Here is a 26,059-nt window from a genome sequence, read left to right as displayed (position 1 = left end):
GATTTCAAGAGGGGGGTATGTCACCAGCGTGTGACTACTATCTATCCTTTTTGTTGATTTCTTTCTTATCATTTATTTATTTTCACTTTCAGGAAACACCCCTCGAGAAATCTAACTGCCCTGCATTGCATAGCTAGTGTGGGATTGTTCAGAGGGAGTCCAGGCCTAAGGGCAAGAGAGCACTAAGGTTGGACAAGGACTATGGTTAGCCAAAGTAGGGTCATTGACTAGTCAAAGTGGAATCCTTTGCTACAGAGGCTACATTTCAGTTATGGGTGTGGCTGCAGTGTACAAAGGGGGTCAGATGACCTAGACAGATACAATGGCAGCATCTCCTAAAATTTAGGGAACTGCTATTTTGGGACCTGAAAATGTGTTCGCGTCATTATCTCCGGTATGACTAGGGGAACATTTTACAACTCTGCTGCGAAGTCAACTGGGCAACCGGTCGGGAGATTTTTAGGCGGCAACCCCGAAACGGGAAATGGCCTGTAAATGTGCCAAGTGGCACATTTCTGTGCACTTTCCTCATGCATGAAGAGGGGACGCTGATTTTAGAGAGGAGAGGGGCTCATTTTTAGGCTGTCACAGGTTGGGAGCTTCAATGGAGTGCTTGCTTACCTCTTATGTACAGTGCGGTGCCAGGAGTGATGCCCTGCACGCTACGCACTGCCCTCTCTCCCCCCTATGGCAGTATGTTATGCCCCTCTAGTGGGCTTTTCAATTGACCAATGTACAGTTGTGTGGGTTCATGCGCAATTGCCGAGGCAAGAGCCTCTTGCACAAGTACTGGATTAGCGAGCGACTAATCCCCCGCAGGTACAGGTGATTCGGAGAGGTTTCACGTGCGAAATCTCGTCCGATTCAAAGGGCAAGTAGCCCTATAGGTGCAGGAGCTTGAGGACTTGCTACGGATGCGACCGAAACGGAGCCCGAAACAGTGAATTACAGCCTGCTGTGTATTTTTGCAGGTTTAGGGTTTCGGCCCTAAACGGACCCTAATACCCACAAGAGGTTCGGGGACGCGAGGGGACCACTGTACAGGTGATCTGGCGCATTTTCAGGGCAGAAAACAGAGAATTCAGCGTGCTGCAGATTCTCGCAAGGTTTGGCAAAGTGTCCGTATGCGTCGGGAAAGTCATCCAATGCGTGGGAATACTGACTATGAAGGGTCCTAGTACAATTATGCTGCCGAAATCAGGCCAAAACAGTTGAAATTCAGCCAAGATTGTGCGGGGCAGCTTGTAGGGAACCACAGCGTTTATTTCCTCTTATAAAGAATAAAGAAATACCAAAAGGGGCGCCTAATTTAGGGGCCAGTCTGGTGTCGGTCTTCTCATACAGGTGCAGTCTAGCAGCCTGTATCCCTTTCCCCTTTGCTGTGTCTTGAAAGTACAGGTAAAGTGGGCGACAAATTAAATGGGTGAAAGCAAATAAGGTTTAAGTCTAAGGTCTACCGCCCTTTTTGGATTAAACAGGCCGGTTTTCACGTGACTGATGTACAGTCAACCAAATCCATAAAAGTGATCTCATAAAAGGAGATAACCGAGTAAAATCCAAAGGAGCATCAGTGAAGATGAAACGGATAGTCGTGCGCCAAGGTCCCTCTACAGCTAATGATCCAAAACGTGGCACTGCACGAAACAAAGCATGATACAAAAATTGTTTCCAAGGCTCGGCCCCAGGAAATAAGCCTCTAACTATAAGTTTGGACAGCAAAGCACCACTTTGCATCTCTGGATCAATGATGCCCAACGCTCCCTCTTCGCGAGTCAATATAACGGTACGCCAGCTAACTCTAGGACGGGCGTCGTGCATGCCATCCGAAACTCCCCACAAATAGTTGCGCACCAAACGCCGAAGCCAAATGAATACCCAGAGTGCATAGTCCAGCAAGAAGCGGTGTACCAAACAGTTGCCAAAAGAACCTCGTTCACAATCAAGGCTCTGCCCACAAGAGAGAGATGCATAGACGACCAATGGCAAAGCTTCCTCCTAACTGACTGTAGAACTGGCTCAAATTGTTGTTCCGGTGATACATCAATGCCAACCTAAAAGCCCAAGTAACGACATGATTGTCCAGAAGCCAACCAAGTAAACCCATCCTGCACACCCCATTGTGTAGCTTCATCAACACCAATTAGAAAACCAAACAATTTATTCCAATTGATTAGAGCTCCGCTCGCAATGCCAAAAACAGTAAGAGCATCCCGCAATCTATCCAACAAATGAGGTACATACTGAGAGCAAACCAAGGTATCATCTGCATACTCCTGATCCAATAAATCTGGTTCCCCTTGCATTGGCATGTTAAGACCGTGCAACGAAGGAGTCTTGCCACGCAAGTATAAAGACAGCCTCCGCAAAGAACAAGAAAAAGTAAGGAGCCAAAGGACATCCATGTCGCACAGATCTCGAGAGGTGAAACCAACGACCAATACAACCATTAATAGCAACTACACTATAAGAAAATTTGTACAAGGAAGAAACCCCCGTAATCCACCGTGTAGGAAAACCCAACCTCTGTAGCGTGCCTTTTAGAAAACCCCAATCCACATGATCATAGGCCTTCTCAAACTCAAGAGACCAGACTATTGTGCCCACTCCAAAGCCTCATAAAAAGTGAAAATGTTGTCCAGGATGCATTTATCCTGAACAAAGCCAATCTGTGAAGCATGAATGAGATTAGGCATAAATGGTCACAATCGAGCAGCAATCATATGCGCTAGAATCTTGTACTCTCTCTCTCTCTCTCTCTCTCTCTCTCTCTCTCTCTCTCTATAGATCTTTGAGGTCTCTTGGGATAGTTTCCTACGACGTTAAAATCCTCTTCTTCTCGGGTGTGTGTGTGTGTGGGTGTGTGAGTGTTAATAAAATGAGGAAAACGGTATAACCTTTCTATCACCCAAGTGTGGTAGATTGGTTATGCCATTCCCTCTTCAATAACAGGTCTTGAGTTCAACTCTCGTCGGATAGATCTTTGAGGTCTCTTGGGATAGTTTCCTACGACATTGAAATCCTCTTCTTCTTCTTCTTCTTCTTCTTCTTCTCTCTCTCTCTCTCTCTCTCTCTCTCTCTCTCTCTCTCTCTCTCTCTCTCTCTCTCTCTCTCTCTCTCTCTCTCTCTCAGTAGATGGGCAGAGAGGGAAGGGATACGTGCAACTGGGCAGGCAGGATTCAGGAGAGGCTTCTCTACTCTTAACCATATCCTAACACTCAGGGCCATCATCGAAGAAGGCAGATCTCATGGGAGACGGATCTATTGTAGCTTTGTGGACTTCCGCAAAGCTTTCGACACGGTACCCAAAGCTAGACTGATGCGCAGACTACAGGAAATGGGAGTACCCACAGAACTCATTTGGGGGATCATGGCATTGTACAGATCAGTAGTAAGGCATGTACGCACCCCGGAGGGACTTTCTACACCGGTTCACTCCACTATTGGGGTGAAGCAGGGCTGCCCGCTCTCTCCTACTCTTTTCGGTATGTATGTGGATGAGGTTTCTCACTACATTGACAGGGATGGGGATAAAGGTGCTCACTTGGCAGGGACATGGATTCCACTTTTGTTATATGCTGATGACATAGTGTTAATCTCCGAATCCCCATAAGGAATGCAACGTCAATTGGATGCTTTGCATACGTTTGCCCACGAAAGTGGTTTGTCTATCAACCTGGGTAAAACCAAGGTTATGGTGTTTAATACCACCCCACAGTGGATCAGGAGGTCAGCACCTACATTCAAATACGGCCAGGAGACTGTGGTGTACACAGACGCTTACACTTACCTTGGAGTGGTTTTTAGCGGACCTGCATTCTCACTCAGAAGAGCAGCAGAGACTAGACTTACTAGAGCCCAGGCAGCATTGGGTAGATTGGAGAGGATGTGTTCGCAGGTTCAGTTTCAAGAGCCCCGGATGAAGCTCTGGCTCTTTGACACCTTGGTGGCTTCAGCATTGCTATATGGGGCTGAGATGTGGGGACCTTCACTGGATCACCACGAGAGGCCGGGTCGCTCAGACGGATGGGCGAACATGGAGAAACCTCTCGTCTCTATGATCTCGCGGCTCATTAGAGCCAAGGCATCAGTACCACGGGCCATTATCCGAGCAGAGCTAGAGGCCCCCCCACTAGTGGTAGAGGCGCTCACCAGATCAGTCTCCTTCACAAACCGCACATGGGAACTTCCCAGAGACAGATATGCTCGCATAGCACTTGAGTCCTCTCGACAGTTAGCCATACAAGGAGATACAACATGCCGGTATGGGGAGATGACATCATGGTTTCAGGCGCATGGGTTCAGCATAGACAGGCTGCCACCATTCCAGTACTCATTGGATGCACCATCTCTCATTCTTACACAGTCGGAGATCACCAAGCTCATCCGCCAAGACCTGACCCAGCTAGACACCAGGAGGACATGGATACAACCAGCACAAGAACTAGGCACGAAGATGGCTTTCTACAGAGACCACCTTCTCCGGCTTACGGAAGATGGTTTTGTGATGAGACCCAGATACATGGATACCCACCTGTCTCACGGGATACGGTGTGCTATTGGCCAGTTACGCACATCGTCTCACCAGCTGCAGATTGAAACTGGGAGATACAGCGGAGTACCAGTAGAGGCCAGGACATGCCCCTTGTGTGACATGGAACCTGAGACAAAGCTGCATTATACATGCCGCTGCCCCATCTACTACGAGATACGAGGCCGCTTCCATTGCTTGTTCAGAGAGGGTTTTGGACCACTCTCAAGAGTAATGGGATACGAAGATCAAAGATGCCTGGGTTTGTTCTTGCTCGAGCTGCGCAGACACAGAGAGAGCCTGATGAATGGTGAGGCTAACCAGTCTCAAAGACGGATTACAAACTTCTTCAGAGCAGACACGGGACATCCGCAAGAGCCACTCCCACAGCAGAGCTCCCCCCCGTCTCACACCAGAGGCACACTGATTGCCCGAGCGATTGAACTGGGGAAATCTAGGCGCCCACGACTGCGCAGGACTACACAGCATTGACGGAGGCTACGTCAAAAGATTCAGAGCACGCTGGCCAAGCATGCACGACGCCCGGTCATACTACTAACCATGGAGGAAATTGATGAGATTCGCCAACGACCGATGCTAGATCTTTTGTGATTCGGCTATCCCTGCTAGCCACCCTTTTTCTTTTTTTTGCTTAGTTTTCGGCTTAGCTCACATCGACCAATCTAGAATCCCATAATATATATCTTTGTTTTGTATTGTTGTTAGGTTATTTTGTTACTCTGACTTTGTATCAGATCCACCACCTTGTAACTTCTGGTCTCATAGGTCACTATGGCCTTTTGAAGACGTTAATATAAAATTTCATTTCGTTTCATTTTATTTCTCTCTCTCTCTCGGGTCTACGCTTCCGCATCGTCGACTTCGACAGTGTCGATACATAAGTCACTTCATCCATCTGAAATGACAGTGTACCCAAACTGTTTCCATCCAGCTTTCGATGGCACCAAAGCCCAATCGATCAAGGCCTTCTGCTCATCAAGCATCGTCGTGCGCATTTTCTTGTAGCCCAAGCCAATCCATGTCTCTATGGGACCAACTTCAGCAATAGCCTTTACCATCTGTTTCCACTCGTCAATCCTCAATACATTGAAGGAGATGTTGCACTCAATAAGAGTGTGAGCTATCTCCATCTCAGCCACCATTTGTCGCTCCTTGATCGAAGACTGAGTATGTACACGCGAGGGCAAGGTTGTCTGCCAAGGCCCAGTGGCATCCTCCGTATGAAAAAAGTTAAAACATCCTCATCGTCCTACATGACACAAGCCCTCTTCCTGCCAGCATGAGGCTGAGAGCTAGGCTCAAAACTTCCTGCCGTCTGATTGTGTGTGTCCGTGTCCCCAAGGTCTCTAAGAAGGGCGTCATGAAGAGCATCCTGTGTGCACTATGCCCCGCTGCCTTGGTTTGCTCCTGCCATCGCCGAAAATGTTTTTGCAGTCAACTGATCATTCACCTTGGGAGGCACCTTCTTACACGCTCCACACTTGGCAGTTGAACCTATTCCTATCAAGTGTCGGACGATGTGAGTGATAGTGCTTGTCTGCTGAGTCCCACAATACTTGCATTGCTAACGTCAAGTACCTGATCCAGATTGGCCCAGAGTCCTCACAACCTCCAGGACGTTGTTGTGGATGTTCCATGATCCTACCCTCATAGGGGATGTAAAAAGAAGAACATCCCATTTAAGACCTGCACTTCTGCAGACAAATCAGCCCTTGAAGTAACGCAGCTCTTGGACCAGCCCTTAGCCATCCCAGGAGGAGCCTCTACTTGAGGGGTTAATCCCCCTTTCTCCATGTTTCAGCATTATGCAAGGACCTAACTGCGCCTGGTGCCTTCTTCTACTTAGTTTAATCTATGGCTGCATGCATGATCTCACTTGAAGGTTCACCTATCAATCCTGGCTCTCCTTGTTCTCTTAATCAACTCCATGCAGTGAAGCCACTAAAGTATCCCATGCAAAAGAAACATAGAAAAATTGCCCACCTGCATCATTGCAATCAAAATGTCTCTAGAGAATGATCAGTTGCTGCCCATCAATTTACAACCGACAATTTCAAGCAATCCAATATGCATTATCGATAAAACTCAAAATTGAACACTCTAACTTGACCGAGATAAAGAAGGTACATTCACATAGATGTCATATGAAAAACCTTATTGAGGGATTCCAACCTGATCTGCATTCAATGATCTGGGAAAGTGATGATGATGATGATGATAATGGTAATGGTGATGATGATGGTCATGGTGGTGAAGATGATGGTGAAGACCTGTGGCAGTGTTAGGCCTGCCTGTTCGACCATTAGAGGATAACTCAGACGTCAGAGCAGTTCTCCCTTGGACACGTCTTCGTCGTGTGGTCTCGTTACCAGCCATCATCCTTCCTTCAAAAAAAAAGGCCTGCTTCAGCACAAACACTCGTGGGGAGGGAGGCATTAGCAAGACACACATTCAAGCACACCCCCCAACCAAGAAATACACTACGACAAGTGGAACACCTGGTCGAGTCCACTAAACTCACTTATTTGAAAGATCACGGTTACATAACTTTTATAGAGATAAGAAGTTGAGCTCATCCGTACACCTGAATTAGGGTATAGGCCACCATGGTTACCTTAAAGTGGCAAAAAGTTCCTCAAAGTTGCAAGAAACAGCAAGCTCCTTCTCAGGTGATAACTTCTCTGCACCTGTAGTCTTCTTACGTCTATGTGCTTGATCTGGACTCTAGGACTGTCTGATTAGTAAAAACCATCACACTAAGATAGCCACACACAATCTTGATGTGGTTCCAATCATACATAATAGACCTGATCAGTGCTGGGACCTCTTCATAACTAATGGACGCTCCAATAAATCCTTTACAGTGGCTAATACTTTGTACTCTACAAAAGCTCCAATTGATGATTTTTGATTCAGCTACCGAAGCACCTTGTGATAGCAATGTCATCAGTTCAGGACTTCTTAGTAGGGTTCACGAGAACCTCAGCAGAATTATACATTCTAGGCGTCCATGAAGCAATGCAATACATATTTATTCAGGCTATGAAAGCTCCTTGTTTCTCCCCTGAGGCCTGCAAGAAATCTCTTTAAATTGGCTACAAGCTGCACATTTTCTTCTCTGCACGAGTAAACAGAATCTGAGATGAGCTACGAAACCTAGCTATGGCGTCGATGGACTGTGGCAGGACATCCACGTCGCCATGACAAGAGCACCCGACGTGCGGATAAAAAAGTGTGCGTTAATATGTGTGGGGCGTACTGTCGCTTACAAATGCATATCACCCACCTACCTCCAATATTGCTGGGGGCCGCGATTTGAACTCGGATCGTTCATCATCGAGACCTCTCTCTCTCTCGCTCTCTCTCTCTCTCTCTCTTAAATATCCCTTAGGAGTGTGTGTGTGTGTGTGTGTGTGTGTGAAGGGACACACACACACACACACACGTGTAAGGGATTAACCAAAAAAATGTGTGTAAAGGGATATTTTAACGTTAAAATCTCTCTCTCTCTCTCTCTCTCTCTCTCTCTCTCTCACACACACACACACACAAAGGATATTTTAATGAGAGAGAAAGAGAGATTGGTTATAGTTTAGTTTGGGAATGTCCAAAAGAGTTTTCTTACAAACTTTCTCCAAGTCAAGACACAAACTCCGTACATGCTCTTACTTCTTGAGTCTGGATCACTTCTTGTTGAGGCATTGCTTCATGATGCCTGTATAGATCCAAAGTGAATGAGACTTTTTACACCGCTAATGTAATCATGGCTTAGGAGAAATCCAAGGGCTCACGCTTCATACATTACACCATGCACGCTATAAAACCACGTTATTCTGTGAATAAGGGAACCACACCTACCCTTTATTTTTTGTTGAGTATGTTTGACAATGGCCAAGAATCTCTAGGTTTGTTCTTATGGGATGCAATGCTTGAGTTTGAAGGTACATGGCATTGTGCATAATGTTGTGTGAGAAGTCATGATGAGATTGTGAGTCAAAATGCAATCACTTTTGGGCAATGTGTTCAATGCATATAGTCACTTAGGTTTAAGATCTAGACTGTTTTTAGTGGGTGTAGTAGAATGGAATCTCTCTAAGTGCAATCACAATGTGCTTAAGGCAAGTAACCACTCAATTCCAGAGAATGAGGGCCAAATGGATTTTGGTAACATGAGCAAAAAGGAACATTATCACTAGACACGTGTATGGTTGATCTTTTCAGATGTGTAAGGTTTTCTGAAAAAAGTTTGAGTAGAATTAGGATGTTTCCATATACTAATCATTCTCTTATTTGATTTGTTGTTCTGGGTGCTTCTCCAGAATGGGAAAAAGTGAAGCTTGCGATGTTTTCCTTTGAACGTGCAGTACTAGGCCACTGTGATGTGGTAGCATCTATATTGATGTGTGATATTTATGCAGTTGTAGGTCAGAAAACATTGAATGCATGAGAAAAAAAAGTGTTGATAGAAAGGTTGTAGCTTTTAGGTTGATGCATTCATAAATTAGTTGGCCAAACCAGCATCTGCGTAGTAGAAAAATCAATTTGAAGTTTCAAGATCTTTTGCCATTGCTTCTGCAATCATCAATGCACCACAAAGAATGAGGATTCGTCTTTATCTTCATCCTCTAAAAGTCTTGCGATGTTAGAGTCTACAACTACATGTGGTTGCATCTCTTCATTGAAAAGAATGCTACTATCACAAAAGACTATAAGTTGAAGTAGATCATATTTGTGGTATTGGTTAAGAAGTCACTATGTGATGCCTTTGGCTATATTCATCATCTATTTCTGGGTTTGCACCACCATGCAACCATGGTGCATGGAATCACAACAACACTGAAGCGATTTGTAGACCACTTGTGTGCAGTCTTTATGCAGTGTGCATCTTCTCTCTCATACTCTCTCACTTGCCTATTTCTAAATGTAGACATCAACTCGAGGGCAATGATCAAAGAAGCCAAAAATAGCAAGGACAAATATGAACCATTGTCTACATTCATAGTTACCACTTTGACTTCTTCCTTATCCTTACTTTACTTAGCATGTTTCATATGACAATTGGACCATCACTTGCTCTGCTATTTGTTTCCTTTTTAACTATCTGATGTTCTTTAATTGCAAATAGATGGTAGTGGTAGGCCGATTGGTGATCTTGTTGTTTGCCTTTCGAGCATCAAGACCTCAATGCATACCCATTGCAATCGATCAAGCTAGCTAATGGTGGAAAACATGGACATAAATGTGTAGATGTTGTGATTGTTTGCTAGCTCAATATCATGGAGGAGGAGACATCTCCTGGTTCTTATGGAGGCATCTCCATAAGAATCATGAGGAGACATCTCCTGATTCTTATGGAAACAACTCCACATGAACAACGAAATATTGCAGCACACATAAAAACTATTACTTCCTCTACATTTTATATATTTGTTCATTTCTATAACATAAGGCAAAGCTTTCTTGCAAGTCCAATCTTACTTAGAAATGTACCCAATACATGTGCCAACATAGGGTGCTAACATCATTGGGGAGGGAGCTTGAAAGAGCTTTCTCTGCAACCTCTGTGATGTTCCCCTCAACAGAAGGCTCTTGTGGGCTTGTGCATCTCTGGCCTCTCCACGCTTTCTATTTGGCTTCCCTTCTACTAGCCTTTTACAACAAATGAAGCCACCATCTCTCTCTCTCTCTCTCTCTCTCTCTCTCTCTCTCTCTCTCTCTCTCTCTCTCTCTCTCTCTCTCTCTCTCTCTCTCTCTCTCTCTCTCTCGCTCTCGTTTAATCACAACCCTAGATCTTGGTGCTTGTTGGCTTCATGTGCAGTTACCAAAAGAGAGAGGTTGTGATACGTTGTTGAATGGATAGTTATGCATCCATTGCGTCTTGCAGCTCTTTGGAGGTCCATGAGCACCACTCAAATGAATGTACGGATAGCCTAATCCTAAGGTACTTTAAAACCAGGTTTGACACAAATGAAGCCAAGATAAAGATTTATTCAATTGAGAAGGAGAGGGAACTTTGCAATCTCCATGATGTCTTTCTTCCTCTCATCTACTATGGCTACAATTGTAGATGATTAAGACAAAGTGACAAAACTAGAAAGCTTCCTATTATTCGTTTGACAAAAAATTGAGAATGCAAAGGACATAAGGAGATAATGACAAGGGTTGCAAGGTTTGGGGAGTACGAAAGGGGATCAACATAGCTTCTCAGTGCTTGGGATAATACATGTGAGTAGTGTTGGGGTAAAGACGGTGTGCCTTACCCCGGGGTGTGGCCAATCTCCCAATTACCTTTTAATCCTTTTACATATACAAGAATAAGGAGCTCTCTCAGTCTTCTGCTTGAAAACTTAGCTCCACTCACACATGGTCTCCATCTTCTCCTTCCTCTCTCTCTCACACGCACGCATTCACACACACAACACCTAGAGGAGCCCGGATTGCAGATCTGAGTTCAAGGATGTGTTTTCAGCTTATGTAGGCCTTGAGAAGCAAGCCATTTGCTAATTTTTGTGAAAAAGAAACATGAACAGGAATTTCTATAGCTCTTTTTTTTTTCTTTTGGGCTCTAAAACACAAATTTTTGCATAATTCCGTCATATAGAGTCGGATAGATATGATCCGAGAAGTTAGACCAAAGTTTTGGTATGTTTCAAGCACAATGACAATGGCAAAATTCTGAAATTTTGATCAAAATTATGGTTGGTGCAATAGCAACATATTTGTTATGTACTTTCGGGGCAGAAAGGCTATTTTTGCATATCTCTCACACACGGACTCGGATCTATATGACTTAGTAGTGTATCCCAAGGTTTTGGCACATTTTAGATGTAATGAAGACATCAAAATTCTAAAATTCTGATCAAAGTCATAGCAGGTACATTTGCTACACAAATCTGACGCTTAAGAGCTATGGCAGGTGGATTTTTACACTATAGAGCATTGTGTAGTTTGGGTTTATGGGAATGTATATCACATTGTGGTGCTCTTTGAGATCTCATTTTTTTTTCATTTGTATATGAAAGTGTTGATTTTAGATGTGGATTTCAGATTGATACACATCTAAATGCAGTTGTGTGACATGTTCATGGCTACAATTGGCATGCATATTTGAGGTGTATGCTTTTCCAGATACTGTAATGTGAGAGATAGATCACTGTGAGTAAAACTTAGAGATCATTTGACACACATAGAAGGAATATGACTTGGATGTCTACTTTTTGGCCGATGGATCATTTCAGCCGAGGATTATGTGTGTGCATTTCTCCGATTTCTACTCATAGAATTGTGTAGATTTTCATAGAGATTTATGCATGGATTTGTGTAGTTTTATTTTCAAGTATGACATAGATGGATATAGGTGAGCTCGTTATAGCTCAAATTATGCGAATTCACAAGTTTTGGGCATGTGGAGTTTTCCGGAGAGCTATTGATGCAAGAGTGTGCTCCATTGCCATAGCTTTGGCGGTTTATGTATGCACACCATGGATTTGTGATTGAAATGGTTTTGTTTGGAAAGGTTTATGCATTTTTGTTTAACCCATAGGTTTTTGTCTTACTTCTTGTACGCTTTGCCGTACGTGTCAAAAGTTGGGAACTTGCCTGTGCACTATGTGCGAGCCTCGAAAGGCTGCAAACACACAACTAGAAGATCCTAACAAGCTCAAAGGGGCAAAGGTGTGTCACTCACCGCTCAATGCTTCCATCGTCATCGTGAAGGATCCTGTGCTGCAAAGAAGAAGGAGCCGCCGCCGATGCCGCGCTCAACCGCCTCGTCGCCGCCGATGCCATCGCAATGCTCTCTCTCTCTCTCTCTCTCTCTCTCTCTCTCTCTCTCAAGCATACACACACACACACACACACACACACACCTGTGGAGCATACAAAGGAGAAGGAGACATAGATGGAGCAAGAGCACTTCTTAGCTTACACCTCAGAAAATGAGGATTTTTAGGTCAAATGGACCATTTATAAGAGTTTGATCCATTCACACATGGGCGCCCACAGTGGCCGATCGTTGCAAAATTCCTGTAAAAATAAGATAAGTGGTGCGCCTCTCATCGATGATCACCTATAACCTATTGGACTAACAAGCCTGGTCCATGACTCTATCAAATAAATAATATGCGTCCGTCGAAGGTGATAGGGTGTCCGTGAGGGTTAACATGCACCCCTTCTTGATGTAGATTCCGTCCTCATAAGCTATTGAGATGAAACCCGTTCGTCGAGGTGGAAGAGCATCCGAGATTGAATGTCCTTAGCCTTCTTCAATCACTGCAAAATCAACCAAAATTGGGACAGTAACTACATTCTTATATACAATTAAAAAGCATATGCAATTGTACGCACACATATTGATTGGTAACATAATATTAAACAATTTGTCAGCAGTAAACATTCAACTGTAATATAATCGAATGCATAAACAGTTGTAAAGGTCAAAAACTAAACAAGTCTGGGATCGCTAGAAGGAATATGACTTGGATGTCTATTTTTTGGCCGACGGATCATTTCAGCCGAGGATTATGTGTGTGCATTTCTTCGATTTCTACTCATAGAACTGTGTAGATTTTCATAGAGATTTATGCATGGATTTGTATAGTTTTATTTTCAAGTATGACATAGATGGATATAGGTGAGCTCCTTATAGCTCAAATTATGCGAATTCACAAGTTTTGGGCATGTGGAGTTTTTCGGAGAGCTATTCATACAAGAGTGTGCTCCATCGCCATAGCTTTGGCGGTTTATGTATGCACCATGGATTTGTGATTGAAATGGTTTTGTTTGGAAAGGTTTATGCATTTTTGTTTAACCCATAGGTTTTTGTCTTACTTATTGTACGCTTTGCCGTACGTGTCAAAAGTTGGGAACTTGCCTGTGCACTATGTGCGAGCCTCGAAAGGCTGCAAACACACAACTAGAAGATCCTAACAAGCTCAAAGGGGCAAAGGTGTGTCACTCACCGCTCAATGCTTCCATCGTCATCGTGAAGGATCCTGTGCTGCAAAGAAGAAGGAGCCGCCGCCGATGCCGCGCTCAACCGCCTCGTCGCCGCCGATGCCATCGCAATGCTCTCTCTCTCTCTCTCTCTCTCTCTCTCTCTTTCAAGCACACACACACACACACACACACACACACACACACACACACACACACACACTTGTGAGCATACGAAGGAGAAGGAGACCTAGATGGAGCAAGAGCACTTCTTAGCTTACACCTCAGAAAATGAGGATTTTAGGTCAAATGGACCTTTTATAAGAGTTTGATCCATTCACACATGGGCGCCCACAATGGCCGATCGTTGCAAAATTCCTGTAAAAATAAGATAAGTGGTGCGCCTCTCATCGATGATCACCTACACACCTATTGGATTGATAAGCCTGGTCCATGACTCTATCAAATAAATAATATGCGTCCGTTGAAGGTGATAGGGTGTCCGTGAGGGTTAACATGCACCCCTTCCTGATGTAGATTCTGTCCTCAGAAGCTATTGAGATGAAACCCGTTCGTCGAGGTGGAAGAGCATCCGAGATTGAATGTCCTTAGCCTTCTTCAATCACTGCAAAATCAACCAAAATTGGGACAGTAACTATATTCTTATATACAATTAAAAAGCATATGAAATTGTAGGTACATATATTGATTGGTAACATAATATTAAACAATTTGTCAGCAGTAAACATTCAACTGTAATATAATCGAATGCATAAATAGTTGTAAAGGTCAAAAACTAAACAAGTCTGGGATCGCTAATTTAACGATCGAAAGGCACTAGAGGTCAACTATTAATACCATGGGCAAGCTTCTCAATTTTCTCTGGTCAATTAAGCTGTTTAATCACGAAAGCCAAGTATTTCATGTCCGAGAGGCTATACCTAGAAGACCTTGTAGTTAAGCTACGATAAAAGGAATTGCTCATGAAATCATCGCCTGACTTATTCCCTTTTCTTTGACCCCCGAAAGTCCTTTTGCATTGATTCAATTTTGATGTGTGTGCTTATTTTGTATGTCTTTGATTTTTTTGCTTTTTAAGGAAAAACGCCCACACTGGGAACCTCTAGGACTCTAGTACCATAGGCGATATATGTGAGTGAAGTACCAAATCAAGCTGGGATCTCTTTTCCAGCTTAAGATTTTACATTGTGGCACTTTTGATTTTTTTCAGTTTGTTCATTTTCAGCATTTTAATTTTGTGACTTTGGGGGGTCATAAAACATTGTTACCTTCCCCAAGCTCATCACACTAGTAAACTCCCTTTTTAATACTTAAGCTAAAGGTCAATAGGGACTAAGACCACTAGAAAGCCCTAGTACATTGCACACAATGCTGCCTGAATCAGATTAAGAGCCTAAAGTAACAATTGATTATTAAAAAGGCATTCCCCATGGTATTAAGAGAAGATCTCTAACGCTTAACTTGATCAAACTAGCTTAGTCAGACTGCTTGATTCTTTAACCTAGACAAGGGAATATGACAAAAAATTATATAGGATCTAATTTTTAATTTAAGCAAATGTGCTGAATATTGTGCTACCAATCACATTTAAAGCAGACAAATATGGATGCAAAAACAAAGACAAGGGGCAATGCTAATGGACAAGAAACACCTATTCGTGTTGATGATTGCGCTCGATTTGAAGAGTGAACAAGAGAAAGATTCCATGAAGTCCAAAATCCTAACAACAGCAACACGTTCTTGTACACACTAGAAAACACAAGGAATACCTCTAGGAGGCACATCAGTGGGAAGAGGCACCAACCTTTATTGAACATAATCAAACAACATAAGGAACCCTAACCTAATTATTTACACCCCTCCCTAAAGAGTCAAGGGAACATGATATTGTAGAGATGGGGAGGTAACCCTAAGGCTAAACCCCTAACCTCGTCATCACTAAGAGAAACAAAGTCATCATCCGTGAGACCATATGTGCCATCCGTGTAGTCATGTAAGTCTTCCTCATCATTAGAGACACAAATGTTCACTAAGAAAATCACTAAATGCATATAGTCATCTTGGTCAAGAGGGTAGTCTTGTGCAATCAGCGAAGAGACGTCCTCTACTACTAAGTATGGATTAGTCGTGGTCAAGAGACGTATCAGCCATTCTAACTCCTCGAAATTCCTTTCAGACACTAGCGTATCTACCAAATCCCATTCATAGGCAAGCATCGAGTAGAGTATGTGAAACACTTGTGAAAAGTAAAGAGGGTACCTCTCATCCAAGGTAGGAGTGGATGACTCTAGCATACTAGCCATATCTGTACACACAAATAGATGATGGTTAGTGCGCAAATATTATAAGGGTCCTGTCAAAAGGTCGTGTCCTTGTGCACAATCGTTTTTATGATTTTGTGTCATATATAAAACTTGTAAGTTTTCAGATTATTGTTTGGTTGCTCTTTTACTTTTTTATTTTGTTTAATGTGAGTATAAGGATTTATATATACGTTCCCTAAGATTGGGAGATTGAGAGGTCAAGTATGAAGGTTAAGAGGGGAGCAAGTGAATGATGGATGTTAGCAAACACTCCCCCCTTCCTTAGGTAGATCATACCTTTTGGAATGATGTTGTCACCTTTTGAAACCAATTGTTCCAAGTTTTCATGGGTGAAGAATTTGACCAATAGTTGTTGACTGCCCTAGGCAATTCATCTAGTTGCAAGGATGGTAAGGTACTCTCCCATGATTTTATTTGCAACGTTGTTGTCGGTGGTGAACTTACAATGGGAGGTGCAAACTCTTTCTTGTTTGTATGGATATGTACAATGGTAGGTAAAGGTTGTGTCAAAGCTTCTATTTCCATATATGAACTACATGAAGAGCAAGAAGCTTCATTTGTTTTTTCTATGGTTGAGTTGAGCAAAACAAGCCTTTCTCGCTTGGGTACCCAAACTAGCTCCAGATCAGATGTATACTGTTCTGTGATCTTTCCTAATTTACGTTTTGACACCAAGATTTGATCATTTCCTTGATAGTAGCCTTGGGCTTCCAATAGTCGCTTAGGAATCCAACGCAACGTTTTCTTACATTTCTAGGCGCGAGTGGGGCGTTTCTTATAAGGATCGTGTTTTTTTAGTATCATCCATGGTCGCTAAAGAAGCTTTAGGGACCCAGTTGTATGTTTTCTTCGTTATATTAGGATGCACCTTGTGTGTCTCAAGCTTTGTTTCAACTACTGAAGTTGAAGCTCTAGAGTTTTGGTCTATAGGGACATATGGTTCAACCTACTAGACATGCAATGTTTTGGGTTTTATTTCCTCAAGAGGCAATATCTCAGGGACTATGGCTTGGGTGGCAGGTCTAAGAGTTGGTTTCTGCATTGTAACACTCCCAATCCCCCAATCAATAGTGTATCTGGTGGCTATCATCCACGCAAGTCCTAGGTTTATATTGTCTTCCATAGTTTCAGCAGGCATGACCAAAAAGTCTTGAGCCACAACCTCGTTGTCATAACTGATAGAAGTGTGTCAGATACCAAAACCCGCAGTTTTTTTCTTGTTGAAACCCTTGACTTGGATAGTACTCTCAGATAGAGATGGCTTTCCCAACTGACACCACACTCCATATGACAACATATTATATTTAGTACCCGCGTCTAACAAGGCGTTATATAGCACTTTCACATAGGCGCTATTTAGTTCAATAGGATATCATAGAGGTGTGTCAGAGTGCAACCAATCATCCTCTATTTCAACGTGAAATGCATGTGTAACTCCAAGGTTGGCCTCTCGTTGGCGTCTTATGCGTTTTTGTCGCTCCTTAGCCTCAACTTGAGCTTGTATCTTCTTCAATTTTGTTTGTACTTCGGCTGCCCTTTTTTTTATGGATGGCACGTAGCTCCTCTTTGCTTAAGGGATCGTAGTATCTTTTAAATTTTCTCCCATAGAGGAATCCAATGGTTTCAACTCCATCAAGAGTCTCCACACGAATGGTACCTTGTGGGGTGATTTCACATACTCTATATGGTCCTTTCCCGCATATTTCAACTTTTTCTTTTCGTTACGCACTCCATACATAAGGACTTATCACCAACATTGATATCTTTGTTCTTTAGATGACGATCAAACCATTTCTTCCTCCTATCTTTCTCCACAAGTGCATTTTGCACAGCCAACTGTCTTTCTTTGTCTAACCTTTCAAGGATATATAAATGCTCAACTAAAGGGTTACCATCCCAACCTTCTTGTGAAGCTATGCGTAGACTAGGAATTACAAACTCCCATGGCATAATTGCTTCTTGGCCATATACCATTTTGAATAGTGTACAATTAATAGCCACTTTGTAAGAAGTACGGTAAGCCGATAGAGCTGACGTCAGCTTCAAATCCCAATCTGTGCGATGAGCTTCCACTGTTTTGGTCAAGATAGAAATTAAGGTCTTGTTAGTGCTCTCAACTTGGCCATTTGCTTGTGGATAATAAGACATGGACTTATGGTGGGCTATCATGAAGTTTGTCGTGAGTTCCTTTATCACTCCATTTATAAAATGAATACCATTGTCACTCACAATTTTAAAGGGGCAACCAAATATTATAATAATGTTTTCAAAGAGAAACTTGACAGTTGACCTTGCATCAACCTTACGTGTTGCCTTGGCTTCCGCCCACTTTGTCACATAGTCAGTGGCAACGATAATATATCAAGATTGAGTGTTACGAGCTGCCGGACTAATTGGGCCTACAGAGTTTAAACCCCATTTTTCAAATGGTGAAGTCGCTTTAATAGGATGCAAGGGCATCTTATCCTTTCTTTGTGTGATCTAGTAACGTTGGCATTCATCACATCCTTTTGCAAAAAGTGATGCATCCTTGAATAAGGTAGGCCACCAATAGCCTGATTGCAACACCTTTCTAGCAGTTAGCTCCCTTGAGAAATGTCCTCCGGCTATACCCATGTGGGCTTCTTGCAATATGTATAAATACTCATCCTCACGAGCACAACGTCTAAGAATATCGTCCTTCCCTAGCTTGTAGAGAGTTCCTGCAATTAGAGAATAAGGTTCACATTCTTTTAAAAGTTTTTGAGTTGTATCCTTACGAAGCTCTTTGGGTGGAAAACCATTAACTAAAAAGTTCACAATCTTCTCACTCCATTCATGCATGGTCTGGACTAGGAAAAGGGAAGTATCGGGCAATTCACCATCAACTCTAGTAGGGGCTTCACCATTGGGTATGCGAGACAAATGATCTGCCATGACATGTCTTTTACCAGGTCTCACCACAACAAAAAAATCAAACTCAAGAAGAATTAACAACCATCATGTAATTCTTCCAGTGGAATAAGGTTTATTTACTAGACACAACAATGCTTGATAATCAACATAGAAAACAAACTTGTTGGCAAGAAGGTAGTAGCAAAATTTCTTCACTGCATAAATCATAGCTAAACCTTCCCGCTCTGTAGGGGTGTAGTTTCTCTCAGCATCATTCAATTGACGACTCGCAAAGCTAATGGGGTAGTCCAATTTATGTTCTCCTGGTTGAGATAGAACACACCCAATAGCAAAGCTCGATGCATCAATATACACATGGAAAATTACATTCCAATCGGGCACTCATAGAATGGGAGCACTTGTCAAGGTCGTTTTCAATGACTCATAAGCATGGTCACACTCCACGGTCCAGTGGAACTCAATAAGAAGTTTGTACAATGGACGAGCTATCTCGACAAAGTTTAAAATAAACTGCCAGTAATAACCAACATGGCCCACAAACCTTTGAGCTCCTTTATAGTTTATAGGTGGTGGCAATTTAGCAATGGATTTAATTTTGCTCTCATCTGTGGAAATCCCTTTTTGGACATTATATGCCCTAAAATGACTCCATGTTTAACCCAAAATGGGTATTTAAAAGGGTTTAATGAGATGTGATACAACCTGTACTTTTCAAATACTTTTCATAAACATGATATATGTTCTTTCCAAGAGGAATAAACACAAAGGTCATCTAAGAAAGCTTCACAAAACTCCGTCAAATATTCTCTAAAATTAGTGTTTATTAATCCTAGGAAGGTAGCAAGAGCATTGGTTAAGCCAAAAGCCATAACATGAAACGTGAACACTCTGAATTTGGTTATAAAAGCCGTTTTAACTTGGTCCTCTAATGCAATTGTGATTTGATTGTATCCAGGGTACCCATCTAAAAAGATATAAGCTTTCTTCCTTGCAACTCTTTCAAGCACATGTTCTGAATATGGCAAGGGGTAATGGTCCCTCCTAGTGGCGGCATTGACCTTTTTGAGATTCATGCACACTCTGAGTTTCCCATTCTTTTTCGGCACAATAACTATTGAAGAAACCCATTCTGAGTGCTCAATAGGGTATATGAATTCACATTTGACAAGCTTTTCAATCTCTTCTTGAACAATCTTTGCATACTTAGGATTCATTGGGTAGGGTCGTTGTTGGACTGGTTTTTCCATGCTATTCATGGGGATTGTGTGTTGCACCACGGAAGGTGGAACACCTTTCATATCATGATATGTCCAAGTAAATATATCCTTGAATTCCTTGAGAAGTTCTTTAAGTACATAGTCCTCAGTCTTTGTCAGATCTTAAGCAATGAAGACAGGTTTGCACTCCTCACCTGGGTTTGCTAAATCTATTTCCTTAACTATCTCTGGACCATCATAAACTCCATTACTTCCATTGATAGGTGTTCTTTCTGCCTTTGTATACACAACCTTACGTTCCTCTGCCGTGCAGGATTTGAAATGTTCAAGTGCAGGGTGTAAGTCTGTGGGGTCTTGTTGTTCTATGAACCGTGATTTCTCTTTCGCTTCCTTTTGTTGTTGAGCTAACTCTCGATTTTGTCGTCTCCTTACGATACGGCTCAACTTTGTCTTCTCTCGTAGACTCTAGCTGTGTGATGTCAATGACATAACGCTTTGAAGGTATTCACCCCAGTTATCTACCAACTTTCGATGAGCATCACATGCACCTATATAATTAAGCCATTCTGCGGTATATTTCTTTTCATTTATTCTAGCATGCACATTTACTCGATAACGCCGCCTCTTATATCTCTTACTCTTCTTGTTTAATTTTTTATTACGACCGATCTCTAGTGAAGAGTCACTAGATGAATCACTACTTGTGTCTTCTGCTCCCTTGGGTAGATTGTCATCTAGGGTACCACTGGGCACTGAATGGTTTGTCCCCACATTTGCACCAAGGTTTAGCTCAGGTTCTTTGTCTTCAGAGTCAACTCCAATTGATGATTCTGACTCCGAATCGTGTGGGCTATAGTCTTGTGAGACGCTACTGGTTCCAATGTCAGTCAAGTCTTCATCTTGCATTGCTCCTATCATATTTAAGGGTACGAGTTGTGACATTTCATCCCCCTCAAGTGTTATCCAGGTATCCCCCTATTGCCCCAAGTGTCTATGGTTGCTGCTAGGTGGATCCAATCCACATTGTCAGACTTAGTCATCTTGGGTAGAACATCCATACAAGGAGAATCTTTCCCAACATCAATGTCCATTTTACATGTGTAACAATACTTAATGGGGCCGAGTACTGTGGTGTCAGATCTATGATCAAGTATAAATATGTTTTCTAGAGGATGTGCTCGAATAGTTACTAGATCCACTCGAATGACAAAGTCTTGGAACTGCAAGTAGACATGGTTTTTAGACCAATCATGCACCATTTTTGCTTCCCTCATGAAAGGACGACCTAAGATCATCTCAGATGACATAGTGTGCTTGGAGAAATCCACAACAATGAAGGTATTCCTTATTTTGTATCCAAAGACCTTGATCTTGAGATCTTCTAGCATCCCGATAGGCTTAACAATAGTCCCATTAGCCATATTTACCACTATGTTTGTGGTCCCAAGGTGAGGTCTTCCCATGGTTTCCTAGTAATTTTTCGTCACAATGCTAATCCCAGTGCCACCATCAAGGATTACCTTTGTAGTTAATCCCTTGGTAGAGATTGGCATGGTCGCATTGGATTCATCGCCTTCAAAGTATTGTCCCAAATTGTTAACAGGTATTTCTACAACAGAGTTCTTATCTAGGTTGGGTTGTGGATCTAAGTGTTCTCCTCTATTGGCACCTCCCTAGCTCCATCCATCTGTGCAAATTCTGGTAGCCCAAATTTTAGTTCTCCATTGAGGAAAGCTCAAAGAGCTAAGAATAGCTCCGGGTCTCCATATAGTTTGGACATGATGGTGGTTCTAACTTCTGAATCCATGAAATCCATCAATTTGGCAATATTTAATGGCACCTTTTGAGCTTCAGTCCCTTGACATGGGGAAGATGGGATCTCCATTTCTTCGATAGGGTCAGGTAGTCCCTCTGTAAACATTCTCTCCAGCAAGAAGTGAGCACACCCACTTTCCCATGACTTTAAGTCACTTTCTTCTTGGATGACACTAGGTATGGCTAGTGGTCTATGGACTTTGTGAGGTTGCTTTTGCATAGGGAACACTGCGTTGATAATCTAGATCTACTTAGGTGCTGGCTCTAGATCCCTTTGTGTATCTTCTACCAAACTCCTTTACTGCTTGAATCACTCGATCTCCTCTGTAGGGTTTGGTAAGTTACTATCTTGGGTCCTGGCCATTGTGGCTCTCATGATGATCTTCCTTGTTGGTTTCTTCCTAGTGGTTGTTTTGATCTCCATGGTTTCACCTGAATCAAAATCCTCTTCACCGTCATTCACATATACGGGGTCACCAGTCCCTATGTTGGTCTTTGAACTGGGGTCTAACTTCGCTGCTTTTTGCGATCTCTTCCTTCGTGTTTTCTTCTTCTTTTGAGATTGAGCAATTGATGATGTGTCTCTTTCTTCAAGAATATAATTTTGGTTTTGAAGCATCGATTATGTGAGTATATTCAATGGTACCACATGTGTACTTTGTGTTGTCTCCTCAACAACCTCAATTAAATTCAATGGCGTTATCTTTGGCGCATTTGGATTATTAGGACATTGGGCAATCAAATGATCTATGTCACATCCATTACACATGAGTATCGGCATTGTAGATGTGCTCTTTTGATTGGTTTGCATTAGTGAATCATTCTTTTGTAGCCTAGTAGGACACTCGGCTACACGATGTGGACCGCCACACTCATAGCATTGAAGAGATGGTCTCTTGGCAATGTAAGTGATATTTTGGCCTATTGCCGTAAGAGTAGCTACTTGATAGACAGGTTTGACCTGTTTGTCCTCCATGTAGTATTGTGGACTCTATTCAAGTGCATCAATCCCATGGGTAGTATTAGGGTCTATATCTTCCTCACAACCTTCCAAACAAGCAATAGATGACTCACAATCCACTTGATTCACAGAAGTGATTCTCGGGTGTGGTGGTTGTGGTCCTAGCACTGGAGGTGGTAAGGGTGTTGTTTGAACAACATTTTGGGCCCTAGGGACCATGTGTTGTGACATTTGTTCAAGAGGTGGGGCCGGCACCAGTGCAGGCACTTGAGGTGTATCCGTCCATGCTAAGGTTGGTCTATTGGCCATCGCATGCTTAAATACTATGCAATCCTTAGCTCGATGACCATACCTCCCACATGCATTGCAATTTCCATTAAATTTTACTCTAAAAGTAGGGCATTCACTAGTACTATGCGGACCATGGCTAACTGAGCACCATTGTTGCTTCCTTCTTGGATACATATGGTTGTTTTGCGGAGCACAATTGTCTCTAAGACTCTCTTGAATGGCCTTGGTGAGATCTGCTAAAGTCATCTCAGATATCTTTGGCTCTTTAGCAATAGACTTTATGGTCATTGGCTCATGCCGCGATGCTTGCGTAGATTTAGGCTCCCAGACACTCTTTCTCCTTGAATCATTAGATTATCCTCCAAATGGATCACATTGGTGGTGACTGCTTCGCAGTTGGTGATTTTTCTAATGACTAGGCCATTGTAGATATCCTCATGGCGTATCCCCTAATGAATCTATCAAGCAATTGATTATTATTGAAGCACTCATTTTGATTACAATGAGAATTCAAATACTTCAAGAGACTATAAAGTCTCTCACCGACTCTCCTTCCTCTCGTTGGGCTTTCTGGAGCTGAGATGCTACACCCAAAGCACTCCCTCTCGTATGTACTCTTTCAAGAACAGTCTCCTAAGAGTAGGGTAAATCGTTTGATAGGTGTGACATGTGTATAGGTCGGTTAAAGTCTTCGTTTCTAGTTCATACTCCCAGTTTTTGTTTAGAAATTCTCCATCTAGGATTGAGGCGCTAGGGTGTCCTTTGAACTAAATGCAATGTGGCTCTCAATGGGTTGACCCTTAGTTGGTTGCTAATTCAGGAGCACTCAATTGCTCACCTAGCATGGACGTTGACATAGGGGCTTTTGCTTTTAACTCTCTCCTTTGCTCTGCCTTGTGTAAGCTCTCGATTTCCTTTTCCCTCGCTGCAAGGATATATCTCTCAACCTCTTGCACTTCGGCAAGGCTTCTCCCATCAGGTACTATAACCTCGGAGGGGAATAGCTCTGAAGAGTTAGGGGCTGCAATGAATGGAGTATTCACGTGCACACTCTTCAGGAGCATGGGATCTATGTTGGTCATGAATGGAAAATTTACTTCCCCACCCCCTTCAATTACATCCCTAACTCCATGTTCGGAGCTAGTGGTTGTACTAAAAGTTTTCTTCAAGCAGCTAAGCACGCTCGGCCCAGACCGTGGGCCCATGGCATGCATGTCATAGCTTGAACTATGAGGATTAGGCATCGAGTAATGTTCCATGACGTCGTAGTCAGAGGAAGAGTCACTAGACGCAATATGTGGGTCCTGAGTGGTACTACCTTGGGTTTCCGCTGAGGACCTAGAGCTTGAGGTGGAGGAATAATGAGTGCCCACCTAAACGGAGACACTCTCTATGTTCTTGTCCTCTAGCACACGACCAGAATGTTGGCGCATGTGACCTCAACGCTCTAGAAGCGTTGGTGAGTGCCCGTGAAGGCCACTCACCTAGTTTTTAGGTGCATTCTAACCAAGCCACGGAATATGGTGTGTGATAGCTCAAAACAAGCTTCTTGGCTAGGGGGACGTGACGTGCTTTACAGTCCCCGATTCGGTTACATTCAACCCTCGAAATGCGAAAGCTAGTCTTTTCCTAGGTGGGAAGAGGCCTAGAATTAGTAAGTCCAAAGGGTGAGTCTGAAGGGAATGGTGGAGGACTTGAGGAACTTGTCCCACATGCCCTCCCTTCAATTGAGGTCCCTTCATAAGATTGAGGACTGAGGCCTGGGCTCGGGCTAGGGTTTAGGGTTCCGGTCCTGATCCTTCCTTTTAAGATAAGGTTTTGTTAATTTTTGTTTTGAGTTTTCTTTTTAGTCCCAAATATCTCGAGTGTTTTTTAATTATTATTATTTAAATAAATAAATAAATAAATATTTTTAATTAAAAAACTTTTTCTTGAGATTAATGCTACCGTGTGGACACTGAGCTCTCACGCGCACACAGCAGCTCTTGCGAGCTCTGTCTAACCTCTTTTCAACTAGCACAACTAATTAACTCTAACTACCTCTGCTAACACACTATCAAACACAATACACTGCACACTCACAAATAGTCAACTATACTGCTCACTGTCTACTCTACTTCTCACTGTCTACACTCACTAACAGATCTACTAACACCTGCACATTACAGATCTTGCAAAACTAACAAAAACAAGTACAATGTAGCACTAACAGAGCTTACAATCACTTAACAGTAGCTAACAAAAACCTGCTAATCTGCCTATTGCAGTCACTTAACAGTTCTCACACAACTCAACAAAAAACAGAAAACAGATGGAAAAAAGGCTTCCAAAGGCAGCACTAAGTGCTCCTTAAGCTTAATGCAAGGCACAATAGCGGTGCCAAAAATGTACGCTTTGTCGTACATGTCGAAAGCTAGGAACTTGCATGTGCACGTGTGCGAGCCTCGAAAGGCTGCAAACACACAACTAGAAGATCCTAGCAAGCTCAAAGGGGCAGGGGTGTGTCACTCACCACTCAATGCTTCCGTCATGAAGGATCTTGTGCTGTGAAGAAGAAGGAGCCGTTGTTGATGCCGTGCTCAACCGTCGATGCTGCCGCAATACTCGATCACACACACACACACACACACACATTCTCTCTCTCTCTCTCTCTCTCTCTCTCTCTCTCTCTCAGGCATACACACACACACACACACACGTGAGCACACGAAGGAGAAGGAGACAGAGATGGAGCAAGAGCACTTCTTAGCTTCCACCTAGAATGAGGATTTTTAGGTCAAATGGACCTTTTAGAAGAGTTTGACCCATTCACACATTGGCGCCCACAGTGGCCAGTCAATGCAAAAGTATTGTAAAAATAAGATAATTGGTGCACCTCTCATCAGCGATCACCTACACACCTATTGGATCGACAAGCCTGGTCCATGACTCTATCAAATAAATAATATGCATCCCTCGAGGGTGATAGGGTGTCCGTGAGGATTAACACTTCTCTTCATAGGTTTCGGAGAACCATACGGTTAGATTTTGGCCAAGTGTATGACGACTTGAG

At 42.8% G+C, this 26,059-nt stretch overlaps 1 protein-coding gene across 2 annotated transcripts in view; it reads right to left on the bottom strand.

Moving 5' to 3' along the window:
• Nucleotides 1-7,820, bottom strand: part of LOC147431136 (uncharacterized) — a 42,764-nt gene extending 34,944 nt beyond the window's left edge. The window contains exons 1-2 of one of the 2 annotated variants that reach the window (XM_086493778.1): nt 7,164-7,820; nt 6,722-6,933 (exon numbers count right to left, since the gene is read on the bottom strand). In XM_086493778.1, coding sequence (XP_086349904.1) covers nt 6,722-6,928 — 207 coding nt within the window. In that variant the 5' untranslated portion in view covers nt 6,929-6,933; nt 7,164-7,820. The remainder of the gene's footprint in view (nt 1-6,721; nt 6,934-7,163) is intronic. The other variant, XM_086493779.1, reaches the window with a different exon arrangement.
• Nucleotides 7,821-26,059: the final 18,239 nt, after the last annotated feature.

This window comes from Adiantum capillus-veneris, chromosome 21 (genome assembly GCF_014529385.1).
Source record: "Adiantum capillus-veneris isolate H3 chromosome 21, ASM1452938v2, whole genome shotgun sequence".
Taxonomy (NCBI): domain Eukaryota; kingdom Viridiplantae; phylum Streptophyta; class Polypodiopsida; order Polypodiales; family Pteridaceae; genus Adiantum; species Adiantum capillus-veneris.
Note: the sequence above shows the minus strand (reverse complement) of the source record. Positions and strands in the feature narration are given on the sequence as shown.